Source organism: Schistocerca piceifrons, chromosome 4, assembly GCF_021461385.2.
Source record: "Schistocerca piceifrons isolate TAMUIC-IGC-003096 chromosome 4, iqSchPice1.1, whole genome shotgun sequence".
NCBI lineage: Eukaryota > Metazoa > Arthropoda > Insecta > Orthoptera > Acrididae > Schistocerca > Schistocerca piceifrons.
Genome location: NC_060141.1, coordinates 722,218,082 through 722,242,492, shown reverse-complemented (window position 1 = coordinate 722,242,492; position 24,411 = coordinate 722,218,082). Strand labels below are relative to the sequence as shown.

The window sequence follows — 24,411 nt, the reverse complement described above, 5'->3', positions numbered from 1 at the left end:
CTCTGATGTAACTTGGGCAAGCCACAATTTTTTTAGTCTTCTACAGTTTATCTCTGTTTTGAAGTCTCACGTGCTGGCATCAAGTATTTACACCAGCATGTCAATGCCATTACAGTCTTGATGCATCCTACCAATGTCAAAGAGTTGTAAGTCTTTCTTGGAAAGATTGTATAGTATCATAAATTTCTTCCTGGTGTAGCCACAAAGGCCCAGCAACTTCATGATCTCCTACGTAAAGTTGTTCCATTTCACTGGTCGTCCACCTGCCAGTGTGCTTTTACCCCATTAAGGTCGAAATTACACTCAGCACTTTGGCAGGTGGTTCCGAAAGCCCTATTGCGTACGCTTCTTTAACATTAAATCAGATGCAACAGAAAAAGAAGCCCTTGCTATTTCTATGTACTCCAAAAATTTCATGTTTTCCTATACAGTTGTAAGTTTCATTTGATTACTGCTCATAAACCTTCAGTTTCTCTTTTCAGTCATTCAGCATCTTTACCAGATAAAGTGGCCCATCATCTGCAATGCTGGGCTCTGTTGTCATGCTGTAAAGATGAGATTCATTTCTGACCCGTAGCACAACACACTAATGTGGATGCTCTTTCTAGTTTGCCAACTGACCCTGATCCAGCATTTGAACAGAAGGAACTGTTGTGTTTCCATTTAGACATCAAAGCCCAAAACAGCATGCCTGGTTTTCCCATTACCAGTTCTCAGACTTTGGTGGCTGTTGCAGCTGATTATGCTCTCTACCACCACCTCACAGCTCTCAATGATATTACTGTTGGCTACTGAAGAGCCAGCACCCAGGTTTGTGATCTTATCTGCAGTGTGGCGAGATGTCATTCTCCATCTGGACCACTGGGGTGTTTCTCATACAAAATTGCTGGCCTGCTGCCACGTTTTGGCCAGATATTGACAATGACATGTGCATTGTAACAGCCTGCCTGCAGTGCACCACCAACCAAGATCTCTCTTTCCCTTTGGCCCGCCCCCCCAGCACCGCTGAGAGTGTGGTCATGCTGATCTTGTGGGGCTGATCATTCACTCCTTTTGGTTTGAAGTAGCTGATGCTTCTTCAAAATTTCCTTGTGTGGTTTGTTGCCTGTCCACTTCCACAGTGGCTATGGTCACAGCCCTCTCAAAGATTTTTGTTCTTTAGAAGAACTGCCACATACACGTGTGGCGAACAACAGCCAAAGTTTGTGCCTCAAGATTTCGTAGATTTTTGTACAAAGAGTGCCAACAAGCATGTTATGCCCCTCCATTTCATTCCCAGTCCAATGGAGAGGTGAAATGACTGGTCCATATGTTTCAAACTCAGATGAAAAAAACACTCACTCTTTTCCCAAGGAAGCCTTTGATAGGTTCTTGAGTTCATATAGGTTCACTTCAGTTGGCAACCATAGCCTAGCGGAGCTTCTTCATGGCCGCCGGCCCTGCACACTGCTCTGGCCAACACCCAGCCACCCACCAGCATCCGACTCACAGCAATTCTATATGGGCTTTGCAGTCGGGGGTCCATGGATTTGGCTGGCGCCCTAAGTGGGTACCAGTAGTCACCCATCACCGCTAAGGCTGCTGCCTCTGTGTCGTGCGCAACTCTGGTGGCTCGGTGTCATGACACTACAACCAGCAAAGTCCGTAGGCGACCGACCATGCACCACAGGGGCCTCTGCCCCCATGGCCACTTCCACCATCTGTGCCAGCCTGCGCAGTGCAATACACACCTCCTCCAGCTCAGAAGCTATCTTTGCTCTGGGTGCTGCCACCACTGGGTGGAGCAATCAGTGCCAGGCCACCTCCATCTCTGCAGGCCCTATTGCTGGCACCATTTTCTCTGCTGCCTCCATCACCGCATGCCTGTCCGGATGTTGACATGGGTACAGCATCATCATCACCAGTGCTTCCTCACTGTCTCTCAAGGGGAGTCGGCACCACACATATCCGTGCCCGTGCCATTTCAGACCAAATTCTCCTGTGACAGCACGACAGCCACTCCAGCAGTCGTCACTTACCGATGAAGACATGGACAGTTTTCCCCATGGGGGAAGAAGTGTTGGACCTTAAGTGTGTGTGTGTGTGTGTGTGTGTGTGTGTGTGTGTGTGTAATCGAAAAGCGCATGATGCAAGTGCCTCCACAGCTGACCTTTGTACTGTTCTCTACCTCATTCAGTGTTAGTGTGGATCTCTTCATACAGAATAAAACTTGGCTGGTGTTACTTCTGATATTGTGTCCATACAACAGTACAACATCCTTCATCTCCGGTCACTCTTCCACCCACTAGTAAAGTATTTTTGGGCTCAACAGCAAGCTCACAGCCTGCACAGAAGTGGCACACTTTTCAGTTCCGTCATTCCTAAAGGCTTTTATTCCCATGTGCCCTTGTAGCAAGTAGAATGCTATATCCTGTTCATGCTGTTGCAGCAAGACAAGAGTATGCTGTATATTCTTTATAATTTCTCAGTCGGTTCAACATAACTGGAGGGCAACACATTTTAAAATGTTAGGAGCTTTGAGGGATTCAGTACCCATGTCGTGATATGTGGCACTCATGTAAGCTACCGAATGAAAGTGGTGCCCAGAAACCACACTAACTCTTTAAATTTGAAAAGGTATCTCTCAATTTAAGTTCCACCATTTAACACCCCCTTTACAAACATTAAGTGTATTGTGTTGGTCAGTTACAACTGGATGTTTGCCTAACTTTTAACATTTCAGTAGCAGTTATGCTTGCTCAGCAAATGATATCTCTCCTAGAAGGATTCCATCCTAGAGGCATTCCATTGACTTCAAATTTACGTAATCGATTCTAATGTTATATGCAGTAAAACGGGGATACTAGAGGGAGTACTAGACGGAATACATTTTTAAACATGGATGTTTTCACTTTGTGGTACTGATTGTTTTGGGAGCTAGTCTGTTGAGCTCTCCTGTTTAGTATTAATGTCAACCAATGATCTACATCTATAATCTGCAAACCACCGTGAGGTGCATGGCAGAGGGTACATCCCATCATACCAGTTATTAGGGTTTCTTCTGGTTCCATTCATGTATGGAGTATGGGAGGAATGATTTTTTGAATGTCTCTGTGCATGCAGTAATTATTCTAATATTATCTTCACAATCCCTATGTGAGTGATACATAGCATGTTGTTGTACAGGATACTATGTTTTCTCATTTTGTGAAGTGCACTTCACATTTCTGAACATTTAAAGCAAGTTGCCAGTCTCTGCACCACTTTGAAATCTTGTAAAGCTCTGTCTCAATATTTATGCAGTTTCTTTCAGATAGTACTTCCTTAGAGATAACTGCATAATCTGCAAAAAGCTTGATTTCACTATTAGTATTTTCTTCGAGGTTATTAATATACAACATGAGCAGTAAGAGCCCCAATAGACTTCCCTGGGGCACATCCGAAGTAATTGCTACATCTGCTGATGACTCTATATCCAAGATAACATGCTGTGTCCTCCCTGTCACAAAGTTCTCAATCCAGTCACAAATTTCATTTGATACCTCATATGATTGTACTTTTGACAATAAGCACAAGTGTTGCACTGAGTCATATGCTTTTTGGAAATCAAGAAACACAGCATCTACCTGGTTGCCTCAATCCTAAGCTTTCAGTATTTCATGTGAGAAAAGTGTGAGTTGGGTTTCGCATGATCAATGTTTTCGAAATCCATGTTGGTTGGTACTGAGGAGGTCATTCTGTTCAAGATACCTCACTATGTTTGGGCTCAGATCATGTTATAAGATTCTACAACAAGATAATGTCAAGGATAATGGATAATAGTTTTGTGGGTCACTTCTACTACCCTTCTTGTGCCTTTTCCCCTAGAACTGGGCATGGTTTTTTGTTCGAGGGATCTACAATAGATTGTAGTTAGAAGAAGGGCTAATCAGCCGCAAATTCAATATAGAATCTGATAGGGATCTCATTGGGCCCTGGAGCTTTGTTCAGTTTTAACAATTTCAGCTGTTTCTCAATACCACTGACAGTAATACTTATTTCATTCATCTTTTCAGTGGTATGAGGATTAAGTTGGGGCTATTCTCCAAGGTTTTTCTTTGTAAAGGAAAATTTGAAAATGGAGTTAAGCATTTCAGCTTTTGCTTTGCTACCCTCAATTTTAGTTCCTGTCTCATTCACTAGGGACTTGACACTAACTTTGGTGCCACTAACAGCCTTTACATACAACCAGAATTTCTTTGAATTCTGTGAAAGATCACTTGACAATATGTTGTTACAATAGTCATTGAACGCATCACGCAGTGCTCTCTTGACAGTCAAACACGTTTCATTCAGCTCCTCTCTATCTACAGCCTTGTGTTTTGTCTTACATCTCAGTAATCTCTGTTTCTTTAGAAGTTTCTTTACAGTGACTGTAAACCACGAAGGGTCCCTTCCATTATGAACTGTTGTACTGGGTACATATCTATCTAGCAACTAATCTTTTTAAATTCAGCCAGAGTTGCTCTATACGCTCCTGCCCTGACGGACTGGACATCTTTTGGCCGAGAGAGATATGAGCCATTTTGATTCTATGAAATGTTAAGGAAATACTTGTACATCCAGACAGAGGCCTTCATGTAGATATGCCTTATCAAATTGGGGAGCAGTAGGTGGCTCAGAGGCTGCTAGCTAACACTTGCTCCGTCTCAAAATCCATTAACCCCATTGGCACATAGCACAGTCAGACTGAGGGCGCTTTTTTATCTTCGTGATGTAAGCATGCCCCCTCTGACATACAACATTTCACCTCTACATTGCACGATGGTCATTGAAAGTTTATGGTTACCAAGTACTTACATTATTCAGCAGTCCCCAGCTCAGAAACTAAGGGTTTGGCAAACCCAGAAGCCTAGCTCCCTGAGGTGATCACAGTTTGACACAACCTAGGAGGAAAAGTCATGGAGACAGAGATCATTACACTCAAGTAAGGCTTTGTAAACTGTGTGGTTACTTGATACACAAGTGGAGTTAAAAGAGAAATCAAGCAGCATCAAATGGGGTGCAGTAGGTCACAGGTGGGCAGCACGCAGCCTACAGGTCAGATGTGGCACACAATTCGTTTCAATCCAGCCCGCAGAAGAAATTTGTGGGGGGGGGGGGGGAGAGAGAGAGAGAGAGAGAGAGAGAGAGAGAGAGAGAGAGAGAGAGAGAGAGAGAGAGAGAGAGAGAGTAAGCAAGACACTACAGAATTTTTCCAGAGGAGTTTTTAGGATAGCTATTGTCAAATGTCATAACTAAAGAAACAATGCTCACCACGCACAAATAAATGTAAACATATGAAAATGGGGCAAACATAAAATGAATGTATGTACTCTCTAAAACATGTGCTTTTGAGGTGTAATTTTCTACTGTGGCTTTTCATTAAAGAGGTGTCATTAATATCGGTGCAATATACCGTACACACTGTCATGGACGCTACAGTTCTGGAGTGCTGCTGTCGTATCATGCCTGTGAGCCTAACAAACATGTAAACAATGTCCACTGGTCACCAAAGGTTAAGTCTGAGTACGGTTATCAGAAGTGCAGGAAAAACCAACTTTACAAGGACTAAATTGAACTAAAAATCTCATTTATCATGGAATACCAAGCAATGAAGAAGCTATATCCGGTTTAACAGTCATATATTATTCCAGAATATTTCATGTGGAGATAGACTAGTGCTTTACAAATTGAAACTAGGTATAAAACTAGAAAGAAACTTACTGATTAGGGAGAAAATCTGAAATGTTGCACAATTATTTAACAATTCTACTTATGCAAAAAGCAAAAGTTCAGGTGTGTAGAAGCCAAAAGAAAATCTCAAATGAAACTAAGCCACTATTAAATATAATGTGAATTTCAAGCAAACGATAAAAGGAACACGGCAGAATACTCTGAACTAAGCAAAATTATTCACAAATATCTTTAAAAGTATGCCAAAAGAGACAATAAAAATTTTGCAGGGGAAAAAAGATGTCAGTCAAATCCTTTGCAACACGATTTGTCTAAAAGTAAGAAATGAAATAGATGAGAGAAACAATGATGCACCTAATTTGATGTACACTATTGTCAGTGCCCTTCATAGATGTGTCCAATGTTTCTCTAATCTATTTTATTTCTTACAGATAGACAAATCATTCCGCAAAATATTTGACTTTTTTTTTAATGTTTTGTTCAAAAAGCATGATCTTTGTGGCATCTCATTTGCTTTTCTGGTGTCTTCTGTTCTGGAAACATCCTAAATTTAGTGCTTGATTTGTAGGAAGCCATTTTAAAAATCAAATATTGCACCAAAGTTTTTTTTACTCAAAATTACTACACTTAGAAGAGATGACATTTTTAACACCCCATTTTCCTTCCTAGTGTCTTCTGTTATTGATGTATCCTAAATTTCGTACTTGATTCAAAGGAAATCTTTCTAACAGTTAAATACCACACCAATGTAGCTATTTATGTGTAAAATAGCTAGGCCACAAAGAGATTAACTTTCTGACACTTCATTTATATGGCTAGCAACAGCTGTTCATGAAATATTTCAGTTTTACCTCAAATCACTAATTAAGTTTTCCTTAATTACCCAGATTAGTTTCAAGCACTTGATTTTTTTTTTTTTCAATAATAGATCTCACACTGTCAATTTGACACCACATTTGTCCATTTCCCACTCTCAGATCAGCTATATAAATTTGGACAAAAATGTATTGTGTTATTTTGCCTCAAATCACTAATTAATTTTTTATTAACTACACTAACTTCTTTCAAGCAAATAAACTCTATTTTGCAAAACTACACCTTACGCCAGCCAATCTGATACCTTCCCATTCTTCATTTCACTAAAACAATGTAGCAATGTAGGCAAAAATCCACTGCATAATTGATAGGGAGTTTTGTTTTCACCCCGCTCAAACATTTTACCAATAATTGAAAACAATAAGACTACAAGGAAAACAAAACAGAAACTTACAATCATTGCTTACCTGTTCTTACCTGTTGGGGATAATAACAACAGAGTTAAATGTACAAGATTCCAATATTATCTTCAAGTTATTAGTGTGCAAGAGGAGAAACAGATAGTTGAAAAAAATGTCATTCTGAATGTAATGATACACAAGATGTACAAAGCCATGGGTATGAAGGAAGGAAAAGTTCATGGGGATAATTGTGATTCAATAGACTTGTTTATAGCTCACGGAAAAATAAAACATAACAAACTTACAAAGATTTGGTTAATATCACCTGCCAATAAGGAAAAGTCTGAAAAAATTCAATCAGGCAAAGCAATAAGCTGGTTCTGGCACCTATCCAGGCAAAGCAATAAGACGGTCTCACATTTAGTCAACATTAATGTCAAGTGGTCGTTATGTTTGTTATCAGTTGTTGTTGTTACTGTTGCTACTACTGCTGATGCTGATTTATTATTAGAACCTGTTCATCAGGTATACTCACAGGCAGACTCACGTCCAGCAAGATGACAGATGTAGCTGCCAATAAGCAAACCAACCCTGCAGTCAGCTGCAATGCTGTAGCCTTGATAGCTGATGACACATAGTCCAGCAGGAACACACAAACTCTTGGAAGGCTACCCACACTCACAAATACCGGAATAGGCTGTAATCACAAAATTTTCCTCAGAAAGTAATAGCCACTATAAGTTAGAGTATAATGACAATAACTACCATAAGTTAGAAAAGAGAGTGTTAACAAAATTTAATTTGCCTTGATACCTGCACTGTTGTTCCATTTGAATGAGTGCTTTACAATAGCAAAATAATTTATAGATAACTTTTGAAACTAATGTTGGCTCAGTACACCTGTATTTACTTAAACTGCAGAGAGCAATAGAATTTTAATATCAGTGTTTGATCCTGTGTGTATTCACATCATTTTCAGCACTGGTAGAATTTAATGAAAACTATGTAATATTTGTACCTGCATTCATACTTTAAAATTCATTACACAAAAGCATGTGGTAACAGCTCCTGATACAGAACTAACATCAAAGGTTCTTAATGACATCTTGGTGACAATTAAAGAAACTAACCATAGTAGATCCTAATGTCTAATCCAAATGTTCAAGCAGCAATTAGTACCCCAAGGTAGCACCTTCATGGTTTACTTTACAAAGAAATAGTATGTATGGGCTACTCACAGCAGATGGCAATATCTCCAGCCTCTTAGACTTCAAAGCATGTCACACAAAGACAGTCTGTTGCACAACAACATCAGCACACAATCGCACACAAACAAATTTTGAGCCCACACTCAGACTCTGAAGTATTCAGACTTGAGATGAGGCTGCTGGACACATGTGTTGCCAAACTCTTTGAACCATGGCAGGCTATAGTACAATAGATACTGTCATGTGCTGGTTCATATTCCTGTCTGTGTGGCAGAATATTGGGAATACCACTCAGGGAACTCACACAATACCTCTACACCATGGACCAAATTCTTTGCAGTCCTCACAAAACCTCACTATCCGAAATTAGTTTCCACATCTATATCTACATACATACTCTGTAAGCCACTGTATGATGTGTGGTAGTGGGTACCCTGTACCACTACTAGTCATTCTGTTTCCTATTCCACTTGCACAGGTGGCAGGGGTAAAATACAGGGAGCGAAAGGCTATTTACAATTTGTACAGAAACTAGATGGCAGTTATAAGAGTCGAGGGACATGAAAGGGAAGCAGTGGTTGGGAAGGGAGTGAGACAGGGTTGTAGCCTCTCCCCAATGTTATTCAATCTGTATATTGAGCAAGCAGTAAAGGAAACAAAAGAAAAATTTGGAGTAGGTATTAAAATCCAGGGAGAAGAAATAAAAACTTTGAGGTCGCCGATGACATTGTAATTCTGTCAGAGACAGCAAAGGACTTGGAAGAGCAGTTGAACGGAATGGACAGTGTCTTGAAAGGAGGATATAAGATGAACATCAACAAAAGCAAAACGAGGATAATGGAATCTAGTCGAATTAAGTCGGGTGATGCTGAGGGAATTAGATTAGGAAATGAGACACTTAAAGTAGTAAAGGAGTTTTGCTATTTGGGGAGAAAAATAACTGATGATGGTCGAAGTAGAGAGGATATAAATTGTAGACTGGCAATGACAAGGAAAGCATTTCTGAAGAAGAGAAATTTGTTAACATCGAGTATAGACTTAAGTTTCAGGAAGTCGTTTCTGAAAGTATTTGTATGGAGTGTAGCCATGTATGGAAGTGAAACATGGACAATAAGTAGTTTGGACAAGAAGAGAATAGAAGCTTTCGAAATGTGGTGCTACAGAAGAATGTTGAAGATTAAGTGGGTAGATCACGTAACTAATGAGGAGGTATTGAATAGAATTGGGGAGAAGAGAAGTTTGTGGCACAACTTGACTAGAAGAAGGGATCGGTTGGTAGGACATGTCCTGAGGCATCAAAGGATCACAAATTTAGCATTGGAGGGCAGCGTGGAGGGTAAAAATTGTAGAGGGAGACCAAGAGATGAATACACTAAGCAGATTCAGAAGGATGTAGGTTGCAGTAGGTACTGGGAGATGAAGGTGTGGTGTCACCGCCAGACACCACACTTGCTAGGTGGTAGTTTAAATCGGCCGCGGTCCATGTAGTACATGTCGGACCCGCGTGTCGCCACTGTGATCGCAGACCTAGCGCCACCACCAAGGCAGGTCTCGTGATACGAGAGTGGACTCGACCCCAGTTGTACGAGAACCTAGCTACCGCCCCAGTTGTACGAGAACCAAGCTACCGCCCAGTTGTACGCGAACCTAGCTATCGCCCAGTTGTACGAAGCCTTTCTCTCTCATTAGCCGAGAGACAGAATAGCCATCAGAAGTTAATGGCTACGAACTAGCAAGGAGCTATTTGTATCAGTGCCTATAGCTTACGAGTATTCAAGAGAGATGTATTCCAAGGAATCAATAAAAGATAAGTAAAAAGTATCTACATACTTTTCTTCTTATTCATTCATAAGTTCTCATGTTCCAGACTTCACGCCCGTCTGCTTATTGCCGTTCGTGCACTATCGGCCACAGCATTAGTCTAGCGTGCCTTTCTTTTGGCTACTACCGTGTGGCGTAACAGTCTTGTTACGTCACTACAGATTGGCGACGAGTAAAAACTTTTTTCTGATTGCTTACATTTATTTCTGATTGCTTACATTTATTTGTGTCATGGCTTCGCCACAATCTCCCGATGTACTGTCCGAATTTTATCGCTTGCAGAATCAGCAGACGCAGGCGTTACTGGATGCCCTTGGACAGCTCGTCCAGGGTCAACGTGCGCTGCACACCGATGCGGCCGCAGCCGCTTCACCGCTACCGCAGCCACAACCTGCCGTTGCACCGCCTTTTAGGCACTACGACCCGAACCACGAGACCTGGCAAGAGTGGTCTCGTCAGTTCGCCTTTCACATGGCTGCCTACAGAATTCAAGGTAATGAGCGGCAGCCGTTTTTGCTTTCTTGTGTCGGTGTGTCCACATACCGTGTGATAGTGAAATTGTTTCCCCGACGCGACGTAGCAACTTTGTCATACGAGGAAATTTTGTCTGCCTTAGATGCCTATTTCAAAGAAACAGTTAATGTGGTTGCAAAACGGTATACGTTTTTTCGTACAAAACGTACGGCCGGTCAAACTAATAGGGAGTGGGTAGCGACATTGCAAGGACTTACTAGGGACTGTGCCTTTGAATGTGACTGTGGTCTTTCTTATTCAGATACAATGGTGCGTGATGCAATTGCACAGAACGTTTCTGATGTTCGCATACGGGAGCAAATTTTGAAACTAATTAATCCCTCCCTTCAACAAGTGATAGACATATTGGATAGACAGGACACACTGGACTGTGCTCAGGAATCTTTTGAAACTTCGCCAGCCGTGTGTAACGTTAACCGGCCCGCTGGACGCGCAGCGCGGCCCGGTAACCGGGCCTCGCGCACGGACACACAGCGACCGCCGCGTGCTACGCCAGGTGTGCCGCGCCAGCCCACAAATGTAGTGAAATCATGCCCGCGGTGTGCTACTAGACATTCGCGTGAACATTGCCCGTCACGCCAAGCTATTTGCTTTTTCTGCAATAAGAAAGGACATGTTCAAAGTGTTTGCCAGAAAAAGCTCAGATCAGACAATCACAATCGTTCCAGGCCCTTTGCTTCGCGCCGGAATCGAACCAAGGACACTCAGGCTCGTGGACCTTCGCCTATGGACATTCATGTCGTTAATTCCACTTCGTCCAGTGACACTTTCTCTAACAGTGACTGTGATCGTCCCACAAAAACTGTGCGTCGACGTCGCCGGAAATCACGTCAATTAGCAAGTGATTCTGTACCAGTGTCTGTTCCAATTGCACAAAACAGTCGCTCTTGTCGTCAGCAGGACAATAAACTTTTTGTGGACTTAGACTTTGACGGCCAAGTGATACCATTCCAGCTCGATACCGGAGCTGCAGTTTCATTGCTCAATCACGACACGTACAAACAACTGGGCAAACCTCCGTTGCGTTCCGCAAATGTTAAGCTAACTACATATTCCGGACAGAAAATTCCTGTGTTAGGACAGTGCAGCCTTCTTGCAACATACAAGGGACAAACAAAACTTGTGTCATTTTACGTTCTTCGTTCTTCTTCTGCTGTGAACTTATTTGGTCTAGATTTATTTAAGTTGTTTAACATGTCTATTGTAAATCAGGTCCTCTCAGTGAATCAGACTGTGCCTACAGACAGTGTTTCCCGGCTGTGTGACGAATTTGCAGACATTTTTGCACCGGGCTTAGGTTGCGCTAAAAACTATGAAGCACATTTAGAACTGAAGGTAAACGCGCAACCGAAATTTTTCAGAGCGCGCAATGTTCCCCACGCATTGCGTGATGAGGTCGCAAGAACGTTACACGATCTCGAATCACAGGGTGTAATTGAACGTGTGCAAGCTTCTCTCTGGGCCTCACCCTTAGTAATTTTGCCAAAACCTTCCGGAAAATTGAGACTTTGCGTGGACTTCAAGGCCACAGTGAATCCACAGCTAGTGACTGCTACTTTTCCTTTGCCCCGCCCGGAAGATCTTTTTGCTAAACTGTGCCCGGGAAAATATTTTTCAAAGTTGGACCTAGCCGATGCGTACTTGCAAATACCGGTGGACGACGAATCCCAGCGCGTATTGGTGGTTAAAACGCATCTTGGATTGTACCGCTTCAAAAGACTGCCTTTCGGGTGTGCATTCGCCCCTGCCTTGTTTCAGCAATATTTACAAACTATTTGTGCGTCGGTCCCTACTGCAGCAAACTATCTGGACGATATAGTGATCTCCGGACAGACAGAAGAAGATCATCTTGCGAATTTACGAACATTATTTCAGGTCTTGCGGCAAAATGGTCTTCGCTTGAGGAAGGACAAATGTGTGTTTTTTGCTCGTGACTTACCATACCTGGGACATGTCATTAATGCCCAAGGCATACATCCGAGTCCAGAGCACCTCCGTGCCATACACGATTTGCCTTCCCCTCAAAATCTGAAACAGCTACAGAGTGTGTTGGGTAAAATTAACTATTATCATAAATATGTGCGCAATGCCTCTTCCATTTCAGCTCCGCTTCATCGCTTACGCCGTAAAGGTGTTCCGTTCGTCTGGACGACGGAATGTGAACGCGCCTTTCGCCAGTTGAAATCGGCGTTGCTTTCTAATACTTGCCTTACGCCTTTCGATCCCCAGAAACCCCTTTTGTTGATGGTAGATGCATCGGATTTCGGGATCGGTGCTGTGCTTGCGCACAAAGTTGGCTCACATGATCGCCCTATTGCCTTTGCGTCCAAATTGCTCTCGTCTGCGCAAAGAAATTATTCACAGATCGAGAAAGAAGCTTTGGCTCTCGTGTTTGGTGTTACTAAGTTCCATGATTTCTTGTATGGTCGTCACTTTACCATCATCACAGACCACAAACCTTTGACGTCGCTTTTTCATCCGAACAAGCCTGTCCCTCCACGTACAGCGCAGAAATTCATTCGCTGGTCTATTTTCCTCTCGCAGTACCGCTACGATATCTTGTATCGGTCCACTGCTAAGCACGGAAACGCCGATGCGTTGTCCCGTTTGCCGGTTGCGGAGGATAAAGCATTCGATTCTTCCGAACTTGCTTGCATGTTCATTGATTCGGAAACCGATGAAGTGGTCGAATCGTTTCCGATTGATTTTCGTCGTGTCGCTACAGCCACAGCTGCTGACCCTGTCCTTGCTACTGTTTTACGTTTTGTTGCTACGCAATGGCCTTTGTCAAAGTCTCGGATCGAGGATCCGTTGGTTCGCCGATTTTTTGCTCACAAGGAGAGACTTTTTGTTCGACGTGGTGTTTTGTTGTTGAAAAAAAAAAAAAAAAAAAAAAAGGGAGGACGCATTGTTGCTCTTTTTGTCTTCGTATCGCTCTCAGCCCCGAGATGGTCGCTCGCCGGCTGAGTTGCTCCACGGTCGTCCTCATCGCACCTTGATGTCTTTGCTGCATCCGCCGCATCAGGTTCCTGTGCAGCGGCAGACTCCTGCTTTTGCTCCAGGCGACGTTGTATTTTATCGCAACTATCGAGGTTCACGGCGTTGGCTCGCAGGGCGCATTCTTCGCTGCCTCGGCCGCGCGATGTATTTGGTTTTGGGGGCCTCTGGTGAGGTGCGTCGGCATCTCAATCAGCTGCGCCTCTGTCGTCGCTCGGGTTCTGCCGCTCCCCGTCTGCTTTCAGCGACGGTGCCGTCCGGTCAGCGCCCTGGGGACCCATCTACTGGCTCGCCTCATCCCCAGGTGTTACCGACGATGCCTTCCATTTTGCCCCATGGCGACGCGCCGCCGCCGCCGCAGCAGCAGCAGCAGCAGCAGCCGCCGCCGGCGCCGACCGCATTCGACGCTTCGTTGCCGCCGCCAGGCGCCTCCCAGGGTCACGCGCCGCCGATCGCTTCCCGTGACCAGCTGTCCTCCGCCATGGAACTCCCGACCGCTCCGGACCACATGACGTCATCGCACGTCGGCTACCCCGACGCAATGGAGGTCGACACTTCGGCCCCTCATGTTTCTTTACGGGCGCATACACCGCATGTTGACGTGCACCCTGGACTAGTTTTGCAGGCGTTTCCTAGCTCCCCTCGGACCGGATGGCCGGGTGCGGGTGGCACAGCCTCGCCTGTTGTTAGGCTCCCCACCTCCTCGCATACGTCAACATGTGGTCCTCCCCACGGCGGGAGGAAGCCTTATTACACGACCGTTCGCCGATTTGCGGGGGAGGAATGTGGTGTCACCGCCAGACACCACACTTGCTAGGTGGTAGTTTAAATCGGCCGCGGTCCATGTAGTACATGTCGGACCCGCGTGTCGCCACTGTGATCGCAGACCTAGCGCCACCACCAAGGCAGGTCTCGTGATACGAGAGTGGACTCGACCCCAGTTGTACGAGAACCTAGCTACCGCCCCAGTTGTACGAGAACCAAGCTACCGCCCAGTTGTACGCGAACCTAGCTATCGCCCAGTTGTACGAAGCCTTTCTCTCTCATTAGCCGAGAGACAGAATAGCCATCAGAAGTTAATGGCTACGAACTAGCAAGGAGCTATTTGTATCAGTGCCTATAGCTTACGAGTATTCAAGAGAGATGTATTCCAAGGAATCAATAAAAGATAAGTAAAAAGTATCTACATACTTTTCTTCTTATTCATTCATAAGTTCTCATGTTCCAGACTTCACGCCCGTCTGCTTATTGCCGTTCGTGCACTATCGGCCACAGCATTAGTCTAGCGTGCCTTTCTTTTGGCTACTACCGTGTGGCGTAACAGTCTTGTTACGTCACTACAGAAGGAGCTTGCGCAGGATAGATTAGCATGGAGAGCTGCATCAAACCAGTCTCAGGACTGAAGACCACAACAACAACAACAACAACAATTCCACTTGCAAAGTGAGCAAGAGAAAATTGACTTTCTATATGCCTCCCTACCAGCCCTAATTTCTCTAGTCTTGCCTTCATGGTCCTTATGCGAAATGTACACTGACAGCAGTAGAATCGTTCTGTCGTCAGCTTCAAATGCTGTTTCTATAAATTTTCTCAATACTGCACCTCGAAAAGAACATCGCCCATCCATCAGGGATTCCCGTTTGAGTTCTCCAAAGATCTCCAGAGGACACTTGAGCAGTACTCAAGAATGGATCACACTAGGGTTGTGTATGTGGTCTCCTTTATAGAAGAACTGCACCTTCTTAAAATTCTCCCAAGAAACCTAAGTTGATCATTCCCATTCCCCACTACAATCCTTACATGCTTATTCTTTTGCAACATTATGTATAGATATTTAATTAATTGTACTGTGTGAAGCAGCACACTACTAAGGCTTTTTCTGTAACAATACGATGAATTCTATAAATATAACTGCTTCTACTGCAATTTACTGAGGAACAATAAACCCCAGAAATTTGGGGATCAAAGATGGGTTATTGGAGTTGGAAGAGGTGTTAAAAACATTAAACGGGACATGACAGGATTATTAGAAGTGTGCGGAAGGGGGAAATCTGAACTTTGTGAGGAACTAAAAGCAAACCAATGAACAGATTGTATAGGATGTGACCATCCTAAAACGGCTTTACAATTGCTAGTGATCAGACCCTTAACACGAAGAGTTAAAATAATACTAAAAGAAACAGACTCATCAGGCAAGAAATAAGATATGCAGATTATGATACTTTCCTTAAGAATAGGTAAGCATACCAGCTTAAATTATGCAAAAAATTGAATATCTAAGAAAATTAAGGTTACACAAATGTAAATGAATGGGGCCATTTTATAATGAAAGTTCTTATGGGAACAGCATATGATGTGCCAACTATGAGAAAGGAAAAGCAAAAACACAATGTCTCAAATTGAGCAAGGCAGCTATTGAGGGGAAGTGGAGAATTTCAAACAAACAATGAAAATAACATGACAGATTATGTGTGAACTATGCAAAGCTTTTAGTTAAAGGCTCTGAGGAAGATCTACCTCAAATGATACATAAAATGTAGTTTTCAGTAATGTATTACAGAACTTAAATTATCAGGAACCATTCCAAATATTTTCCACATGGATTGAAATAATGACAGTCAACTTTTTAGAACTGCTGGTATAGAGAGATGTTTTTCAAGCAGCTAGTAGACTTAAGGCTGCAATTACAAATGAAGGTTAGCTCCATGTAATAGATGTTGGGGAGGGGAGAAGGGGGGGGGGGATGCTTCTACGGGGTACTGCTCTTTATGGGCTTCCAGAAGGTTCAAAATCCGAGTCTAGGGCAATTGTTCAACTGTAAGGGAACAATTACTGATACCCTTACCAATCATCGATAACAGCCACCTACTTCCAGTGGTTACTAGAATGTTGGTCTTCTAGAAGGTTCCAGACAGGGCAGTTTCACATCAACAGTTGGAGAGTACCCCATTGGACTGCATGCAGTTGGGAGATGTTGGAGAGGCATCAGTGGATTACAAGTAGCCAAAGGTGATGGACTGGTGATGACTCGGAAGCAGAAAAGTTGTTAATCTTTCTGAACATAAATTACATGGTGAATCTTGTCACCGAGGCTAGACAGCCTGAGTGACGTCAGACTGTGTGGGACTCACTAAGGACCATATACATGTTTAAAAAGATAAATAAACTGTGTTAAAATTGAACGACTCTTTATTATGCTGGTACTGTCATTAAGCATAGATCCATAAAGACATAGGAAGTGTTGTGTAGGTTGGTTTAGGCACACGGTAAAATTCAGTAGTTGCCTTCATATCTGTGTACCACTAAAATTGAGTGAACTGGAATTAATAAAGTAAATAAGGGGGAGGGGGGGTCTACAAATGGTGCTGCATGAAACGACAGTAACTTTTGGTGAAGAAGTAATCGTGGACATTGAATACAGACGATATGCCACAAAAGTGAACTACAAACAATAGATGCCAATGGTAATGCTACACATGAGGGAAGTGTTTTCATAATCACATTTGGTTGTACGCAGGAAAGAAGGACTGCAGAATCTTTACATCGCACTGCATTGCCTTTGCAGTGTGTAATGGATCTGAGAGATGTGTTATTTTCTACCGGATTTGTCGATACCAAATGTAATGAGGGAGGTTGTAAATGTTTGCTTATATTTTTGTCAGAATATTTTTTGTGAATAGTAATTTGCCTTATTTTATGCTAATTTGCTTATATGTTCGAGAGTGACAGCATATTGATTAATATTAGTAGATGTGATGAATAATACCAAAGAGACTGGTTACAAGTGGAAGCTTGTGTGTTGTGTAAAGTGTCTTTGACGCTGGAGTCGTCTTTGACCGTAGTCAGTCGGCAATGAAGCACATTCAGAAAAATGGTATTTGAAGCACCAAAAATGAGGCAAACGCATTGAACCAGGACATTTCCGCAGCTGACAAAACATCATTATGGAATCATACTTCCACTAGACGACTGAAGCCAACACAAAAAAGTCAAATATCATCTCATAAACATCCACGGAAAAGTGAGTACTGTCACGAAATATGCTAAATTCAAGTGTATAAAAATAGTGAGCATATTTCAAGTGCTATACACCAGCAGCCAGATCATCACCATGTACAAAGAAAATGTTGCACGTAACAGCAAAGTACATAGTGTTTCATGGCACTGCATGGTTGCTAAGTGCAATTAACAATGTACATACTGTACTGCAATTTTATTTTGTGGAATAACTTACTGCCCTTCGTTAGAATCCTTTTTATGTCATGTTGTAACAAATTCAAGATGACAAAAGCCAGATGGCCAAAATAGCAAACATAGACTTAGTTATAGATGAGAATATAAAAAAGAACTATCCATCGATTTAAGTTATGGGGAATATAATATAACTGAAGCCAGTTTTAGTATGAATAATACTCTGCAGATAGTGGATCAAAATGCCTCTGCACCACTACCAGGAACTACATAATACAACAATACGAAATAGATATGAGCAATCCAGTGACAGAACGTGAACAGTTTAAAGAGTGAAAACCAATAGAACATAGTGAAAACTCGGAAAGTACAGAAAAAAGTCAAGGTAGTGACCGTCTGCCGTTACGTAGTGTTGTGTCACACGTGGTGTGTGCACGTGTTTGTAAACACTGTGCTGTCAAACATTTTGCACCAGACACCAGGGATTCTGTGCTTTATGTATGTGTTTTGGTTTTGTTTATTCTTTGATTTATGGTTTTTATGTTATTCTATCTTTCGTGCCTAATTATGGGATAACTTACATGTATATTGTTCCTTGTGGATTAACATTGACTTATGAGCTGGTATTAAAATCCATGGAGAAGAAATAAAAACTTTGAGGTTCACCGACGACATTGTAATTCTGTCAGAGACAGCAAAGGACTTGGAAGAGCAGTTGGACGGAATGGACAGTGTCTTGAAAGGAGGGTATAAGATGAACATCAACAAAAGCAAAACGAGGATAAATTAAGTCAGGTGATGCTGAGGGAATTAGATTAAGAAATGAGACACTTAAAGTAGTAAAGGAGTTTTGCTATTTGGGGAGCAAAATAACTGATGATGGTCGAAGTAGAGAGGATATAAATTGTAGACTGGCAATGGCAAGGAAAGCGTTTCTGAAGAAGAGAAATTTGTTAACATCGAGTATAGATTTAAGTGCCAGGACGTCATTTCTGAAAGTATTTGTATGAAGTGTAGCCATGTATGGAAGTGAAACATGGGCAATAAATAGTTTGGACAAGAAGAGAATAGAAGCTTTTGAAATGTGGTGCTACAGAAGAATGCTGAAGATTAGATGGGTAGATCACATAACTAATGAGTAGGTATTGAATAGGACTGGGGAGAAGAGAAGTTTGTGGCATAAATTGACTAGAAGAAGGAATTGGTTGGCAGGACATGTTCTGAGGCATCAAGGGATCACCTATTTACTATTGGAGGGCAGCGTGGAGGGTGAATATCGTAGGGGGAGACCAAGAGATGAATACACTAAGCAGATTCAGAAGGATGTAGGTTGCAGTAGGTACTGGGAGATGAAGAAGCTTGCACAGGATAGGGTAGCATGTAGAGCTGCATCAAACCAGTCTCAGGACTGAAGACCACAACAACAACTATGAGCTCCTATTCTCTAAACCTAGTATGTGTATTCTCCATTTCTCCTGCGACTGCATTCAACAAAGTTTGTTATTGGTTGCACAAGGGACCTTTTCGTGTTGCCCAATTTACCCATATTGAGATACATGCAAGATTATATCATCAAACTACAGCCTACCCGACTTGCACCAACAAACTGGTGTGATGGCCTGCACAGTACCACTGAATTAACGACTGCTCACAAAGGAGATTTATGAAATGTCTGATACATCCGCTATGGCTAATCCTGCTATGTCACAACTGGTCATACAGCTACCACATTTCCAGCAACACAATCCAACTATATCGTTTGTGCAGCTGGAAGCCAGCTTTTTTATTCCAGAATTTTGGCGGATGATACCAAATTTGCACTGATAGTAAGTCAATCAGATCACCTGTACACTGTGGAGGTAGTACAACATGTAATTATCATACCACCAACGTCTAAATCCTGTGACAATTTTAAGGCAGAACTGATCCAGCGAATGTCAGCATCACAGGAAGAGTGAATACAGCACTTTCCCCACATAAGAAAATATCAGAGATAGAAAGCTTTTGCAGTACTTGTGGCACCTACAAAGCAAAGTGGATGTGGGAACCATACTGGGCTATTTAATATGCACAATATAGAGCAGCCATTTACCACCGCCTGTCAAAGCAATCATAGCGTCCCAGGCTCACACATCCTTGGACATGGTAGAGTAACTGGTAGCGGAACAGGATGCAATGAGACCGGCTCCTGTCGGCACAGTCCGCACTAGTGCAACGCCAACTGTTTTGCGCACAGCCCTTGTGGTGTCACCGCCAAACACCACACTTGCTAGGTGGTAGCCTTTAAATCGGCCGCGGTCCGTTAGTATACGTCGGACCCGCGTGTCGCCACTATCAGTGATTGCAGACCGAGCGCCGCCACACGGCAGGTCTAGAGAGACTTCCTAGCACTCGCCCAAGTTGTACAGCCGACTTTGCCAGCGATGGTTCACTGACAAATTACGCTCTCATTTGCCGAGACGATAGTTTAGCACAGCCTTCAGTTACGTCATTTGTTACAACCTAGCAAGGCGCCATTATCATTTGCTATTTATCTTGTGATGCATGTACCGTCAGACCGATGTTCACCAATTATGGATTAAAGTTAAGTATTCCAGAAGCTACGTACCTTTTTTGCTAGTCTCTATTCCTTTAACTGTTCCAGACCTCACGCCAGTCAGCGTGAGCTTAAACACGTGCCTTTCGGCTTCCCCTCCTAGTGGCTTGGCTGTCTTGCCAAGTCACAACAGCCCTGACACAAACTCTTTGCATGCCTAACTAAGCAGGAAATGCTTGACCTTTTCATTATACCAAGACAACCAACAGGCCTCCCTCATCTTGTAGACCATGATATTTGGCTCCAGATCAACTGGTGATCACAAAGACAGTGCTTGCCTGTATGATCCATGAGGAGTCAGCTGCCCCTGGTACTCTCACTGTTACATCTAGTTCTGAAAAATTGTGGCGTGTGGGGTCTGTGTGACAATTATAGAGTTCTTAATGCCAGAACAATACCAAAAAGATACTATGTGCCATTGGTGCATGATCACAATTGTGTGTTGGGTGGTGCCAACATCTTCAGCATACTGGACTGTGCTAAAGCATAGATGCAGGTACCCATGGCACAACAGAATATCCCATAGGTGGTTATAATTACTCCTTTTGAAGTGTTTGAGAGCACATTTATGATACTTGGTTTCAGGAGTGCTGCACAAACTTGGCAAAGGTTTATCGACTCGGTACTACAAGGTCTGTCTTTTTGCTTCGTCTATCTTGGTGACATTGTGATTTTTTTCAGCATCTTCAGAGCAGCATCTTCAAAATGGCCGAAATGGCATGGTGTGGTCCTCAACAGAGGTAAATGTACCTTCAGTCAGATACAAGCGGATTTCCTGGGGCACAGGATATCATCTGTGGGATTGCTACGACTACCTGATAAAGTGGCAGCTCTCTTGCCCATCGCACAGCCCAGCAACACTTTGGAATTGCGCCAATTTCTGGGCATGTTGAATTTATATCGTTGCCACCTTCAAGGCTCAGCAGAGCTACAAGAGCCATTAGCTGCAGCACTTTCTGTCCCAAAGAGTAAAGGCAACTCACCCATAATGTGGACTGATGGTACAACCTTGGCAGGAAAGTAACCAAAAAGAGTTTCATGTATGCTGTACTGCTTGTGCATTCTGACCCTAGTGCGCCCTTGGCAAAGGTAGTTGATGCTAGTCTGTCAGCAAGTGGTGCAGTGCTCTAGCAACGGTGCAATGACGCATGGCAACCACTAGCATTCCTCTCACACAAGCTGTCACCACTGCAAAAGAAAAGGGTATGACTGGGAACACGTAGCAATGTACAAGGCCATTAAATACTTCAGGCTTCAGCTGAACCCCAGAGACTTCACATTTACAATGATCACAAACTGTTGATGTATGCCTCTTGAGAGAACAACATGAACTGTTCACCAAAGCAGTAAACCAGCTGGTGTTCATCTCACAATTTAGCACCGATGTTTGACACATACCTGGTATTAACAATGAAGTTGCCCATTGTCTCTCTTGGGTCGGCAGCATCTCTAGCATGATTGATTAAACTAAGCTCGCCAGGGAGCAACAAACAGACCGGGAACTACTAACAGCAGCATCATAAACATTGACCTCCAGCTAACTGAGACTGCTGCAACCAATATCAAACTGTATGCCAATATGTCCACCTTAAAACATCGCCCCATCCTACTAGCCACATTCAGAAGTGACAAAGTTACAACTTTCACACAAATTTTGACACCCTGGTGTATGATCAACGAACCGTCTGACGACAAATTGTTGTGTGTGGTTAAGGATACAAAAAGATTGCCATAAATGGATGAGCAGTTGCATTAAGGGTCAGTGCAGAAAGAGTCACAGAAATGTGCCTGCAGCTGTAGAGAACTTCTGGAACTCAACTGTCTGCTTCATCCATGTCCACATCGAAATCATCAGGTCATTACCACCATCCAAGGGCCAACGCTATCTACTCATTATCATGAACCATTTCATTCACTGGCCAGGAGCTGCAATGTTAGACAATATTTCAGCAGAAATATTAGTCTTTGCTTTCTTTCTTTCTTTCTTTATTGTCGCAATGGATACCACAATTCGACTGTCCGCTGTACATCACAACAGAGCATGCATGGTAATTTGAATTAAAGTGCATTAAATTTTGCTGCATAGTCCACCACAAAACGATGAGCTACCACCCGGCCAGCAACAAGATGACTGTAAGATGACACTGCTCATTTAAAGCAGCACTGATGTGCCACAACACTGAGTGGACTAAGGATGTTCCCATGGTGCTGCTGAGCCGAAGGAACACTTATAAACCAGACTTAGATGCTTCATCGGCTAAGCTAGTGCCCAGTGAGTTGTTGCATGTACTTGCTGAATGTGTGGACTCCAACACTCTGCCACCACCGGATCAAGATTAGCCCAATTTTGTCCATCAGCTCAGAAACCATGTAACCCAGATCCACTCCCACCAGCCTTTCAGACATGGAACAGCCTCTAGCTTTGTTCATCAGGACCTTAACATCTGTTCGAATTTCATCTTACACACAGGAAGTATCAAACCATCTTTACAGCCTCTGTACAAAGGTCCAAAGTGTGTACTCGCAAGGACTGGAAAACTGCTTGACATTTTGACTAATGTCAAATTGACCACATATTTCATGCATGGTCAGGCTATCATCTATATTTCATGAAGTACTCTCGTTAGAAGTTCCAAGGCCCCAGCCTCATTCAACAGCTGCCCTACCACCAACACCACCATCACCAGTGCCGACTCCAGTGTTAACAAACCACCGGATCTGGCTAGTACATCCATTTTTCAGTGCGCTTCCACTTCCACTGAGTGTGCTGATGTAGTGACCAACTGCCATTATGTAATGTTGTGTCACACGCATCATAGGCATGCGTTTACAAACACTGCACTGTCAAAATATTTTGCACCAGAAACCAGAGGCCTGTGTCATTTTGTTTATTGTTTGTTTGGTTGGTTTAATGATTAAAGGAGACAAACTATGAGGTCATCAGTCCCTCCTACCTGGAGCAGGCAAGTCAACAAAATTACCCAGCAAATAAGACCATAGTGCATGAAACCCAAGGAAAGAAAACCTCATGACTTAGTGAAGGGTGATGAAGCCGAGAGAAAAGACCAAGGAAGAAGAAAATGAGGGGAAAGGGAGAAAAGCAGGAGAACTGCCCCATCCAGGGAGCAGCCAGAAGCTTCAAAAGGCAGAAAGTGCGATGGGGGGCACATGCCCTGTCACTTATCAGTGGCACTCCGCTCAACTACACCCAAGGAAGACCAGTAATATGAACTATATGAACTGGGGGGGGGGGGGGAAGCACAGAAAAACAGAGGAAGAGCACCAAGTCAAATGGAACACATGAGAAGGGGAAAGACGGGCAAAAGAGTGGGAAACACGAGTGCCAAGGAGGACAACCAAGCCCAGACAGTTGCTGTCTGTTCGGGGCAAAGGAGGCAACAGGGCATCCTGCCAATCCCTCAATGGGCCACCAAGGCTGAGGTACCCTCCCTTAGAGAGAGAGAGAGAGAGAGAGAGAGAGAGAGAGAGAGAGAGAGAGAGAGAGTTAAAAACATCCTTCACAAATAAACCATGAAACCAGGTAAGCTGCTGAGGCATCTACTGCTAACAGCAGGGGTAGAAAGTGAGAAAGATTTAAGAGTCCACCATAGGGCAGCTGGGTTAGGACAGTCCAGCAAAATGTGGACCTATGTCAAACAGGCACCACAATAACAGTGGGTCGTACCCTTGCGATGGAGGAGATGGCCATTAGTCATCCACGTATGGCTGATGCAGAGCCAGCAAAGGATGATGGAGCACTTGCGAGAGGCCTGCATGGAGGACCTCCACAAATTCATGGTCTCCTTTATCACATGTAGTTTGCTCGACAAAATCAGAGTAAGGCAAATTCATTCTTTGGGATATCCAAATGTAACCTGGGATCTGGTATCAAAAGATCACCAAGCATCCACATAGTTCATGGCCAAAAAGGGAATTCTGGCAGTCAGAACCAATGAATGGAGGTTGTAACACTGGTCAAGAGCTTGTAAATTGCTCAAAGAGTTACTAAAATGAGAAAGGACTCACTGGTGAAGGAATGAATACGCTCAAGAGCACGAGATATGACTACCAATTCTGCAGTGAAAACACCGCAGCCATCCGGCAAGAACTGGACTTCATTACATCCTGCATGAATATAAACAAAGCCAGTGTG

The 24,411-nt window shown here is 43.3% G+C and overlaps 1 protein-coding gene across 3 annotated transcripts in view; it reads right to left on the bottom strand.

The window, feature by feature from the left end:
- Positions 1-24,411, bottom strand: part of LOC124795189 (transmembrane protein 241-like) — an 80,675-nt gene that overhangs the window by 16,715 nt on the left and 39,549 nt on the right. For all 3 annotated transcript variants that reach the window (XM_047259092.1, XM_047259093.1, XM_047259094.1), the window contains exon 3: positions 7,447-7,608. In XM_047259092.1, coding sequence (XP_047115048.1) covers positions 7,447-7,608 — 162 coding nt within the window. The remainder of the gene's footprint in view (positions 1-7,446; positions 7,609-24,411) is intronic.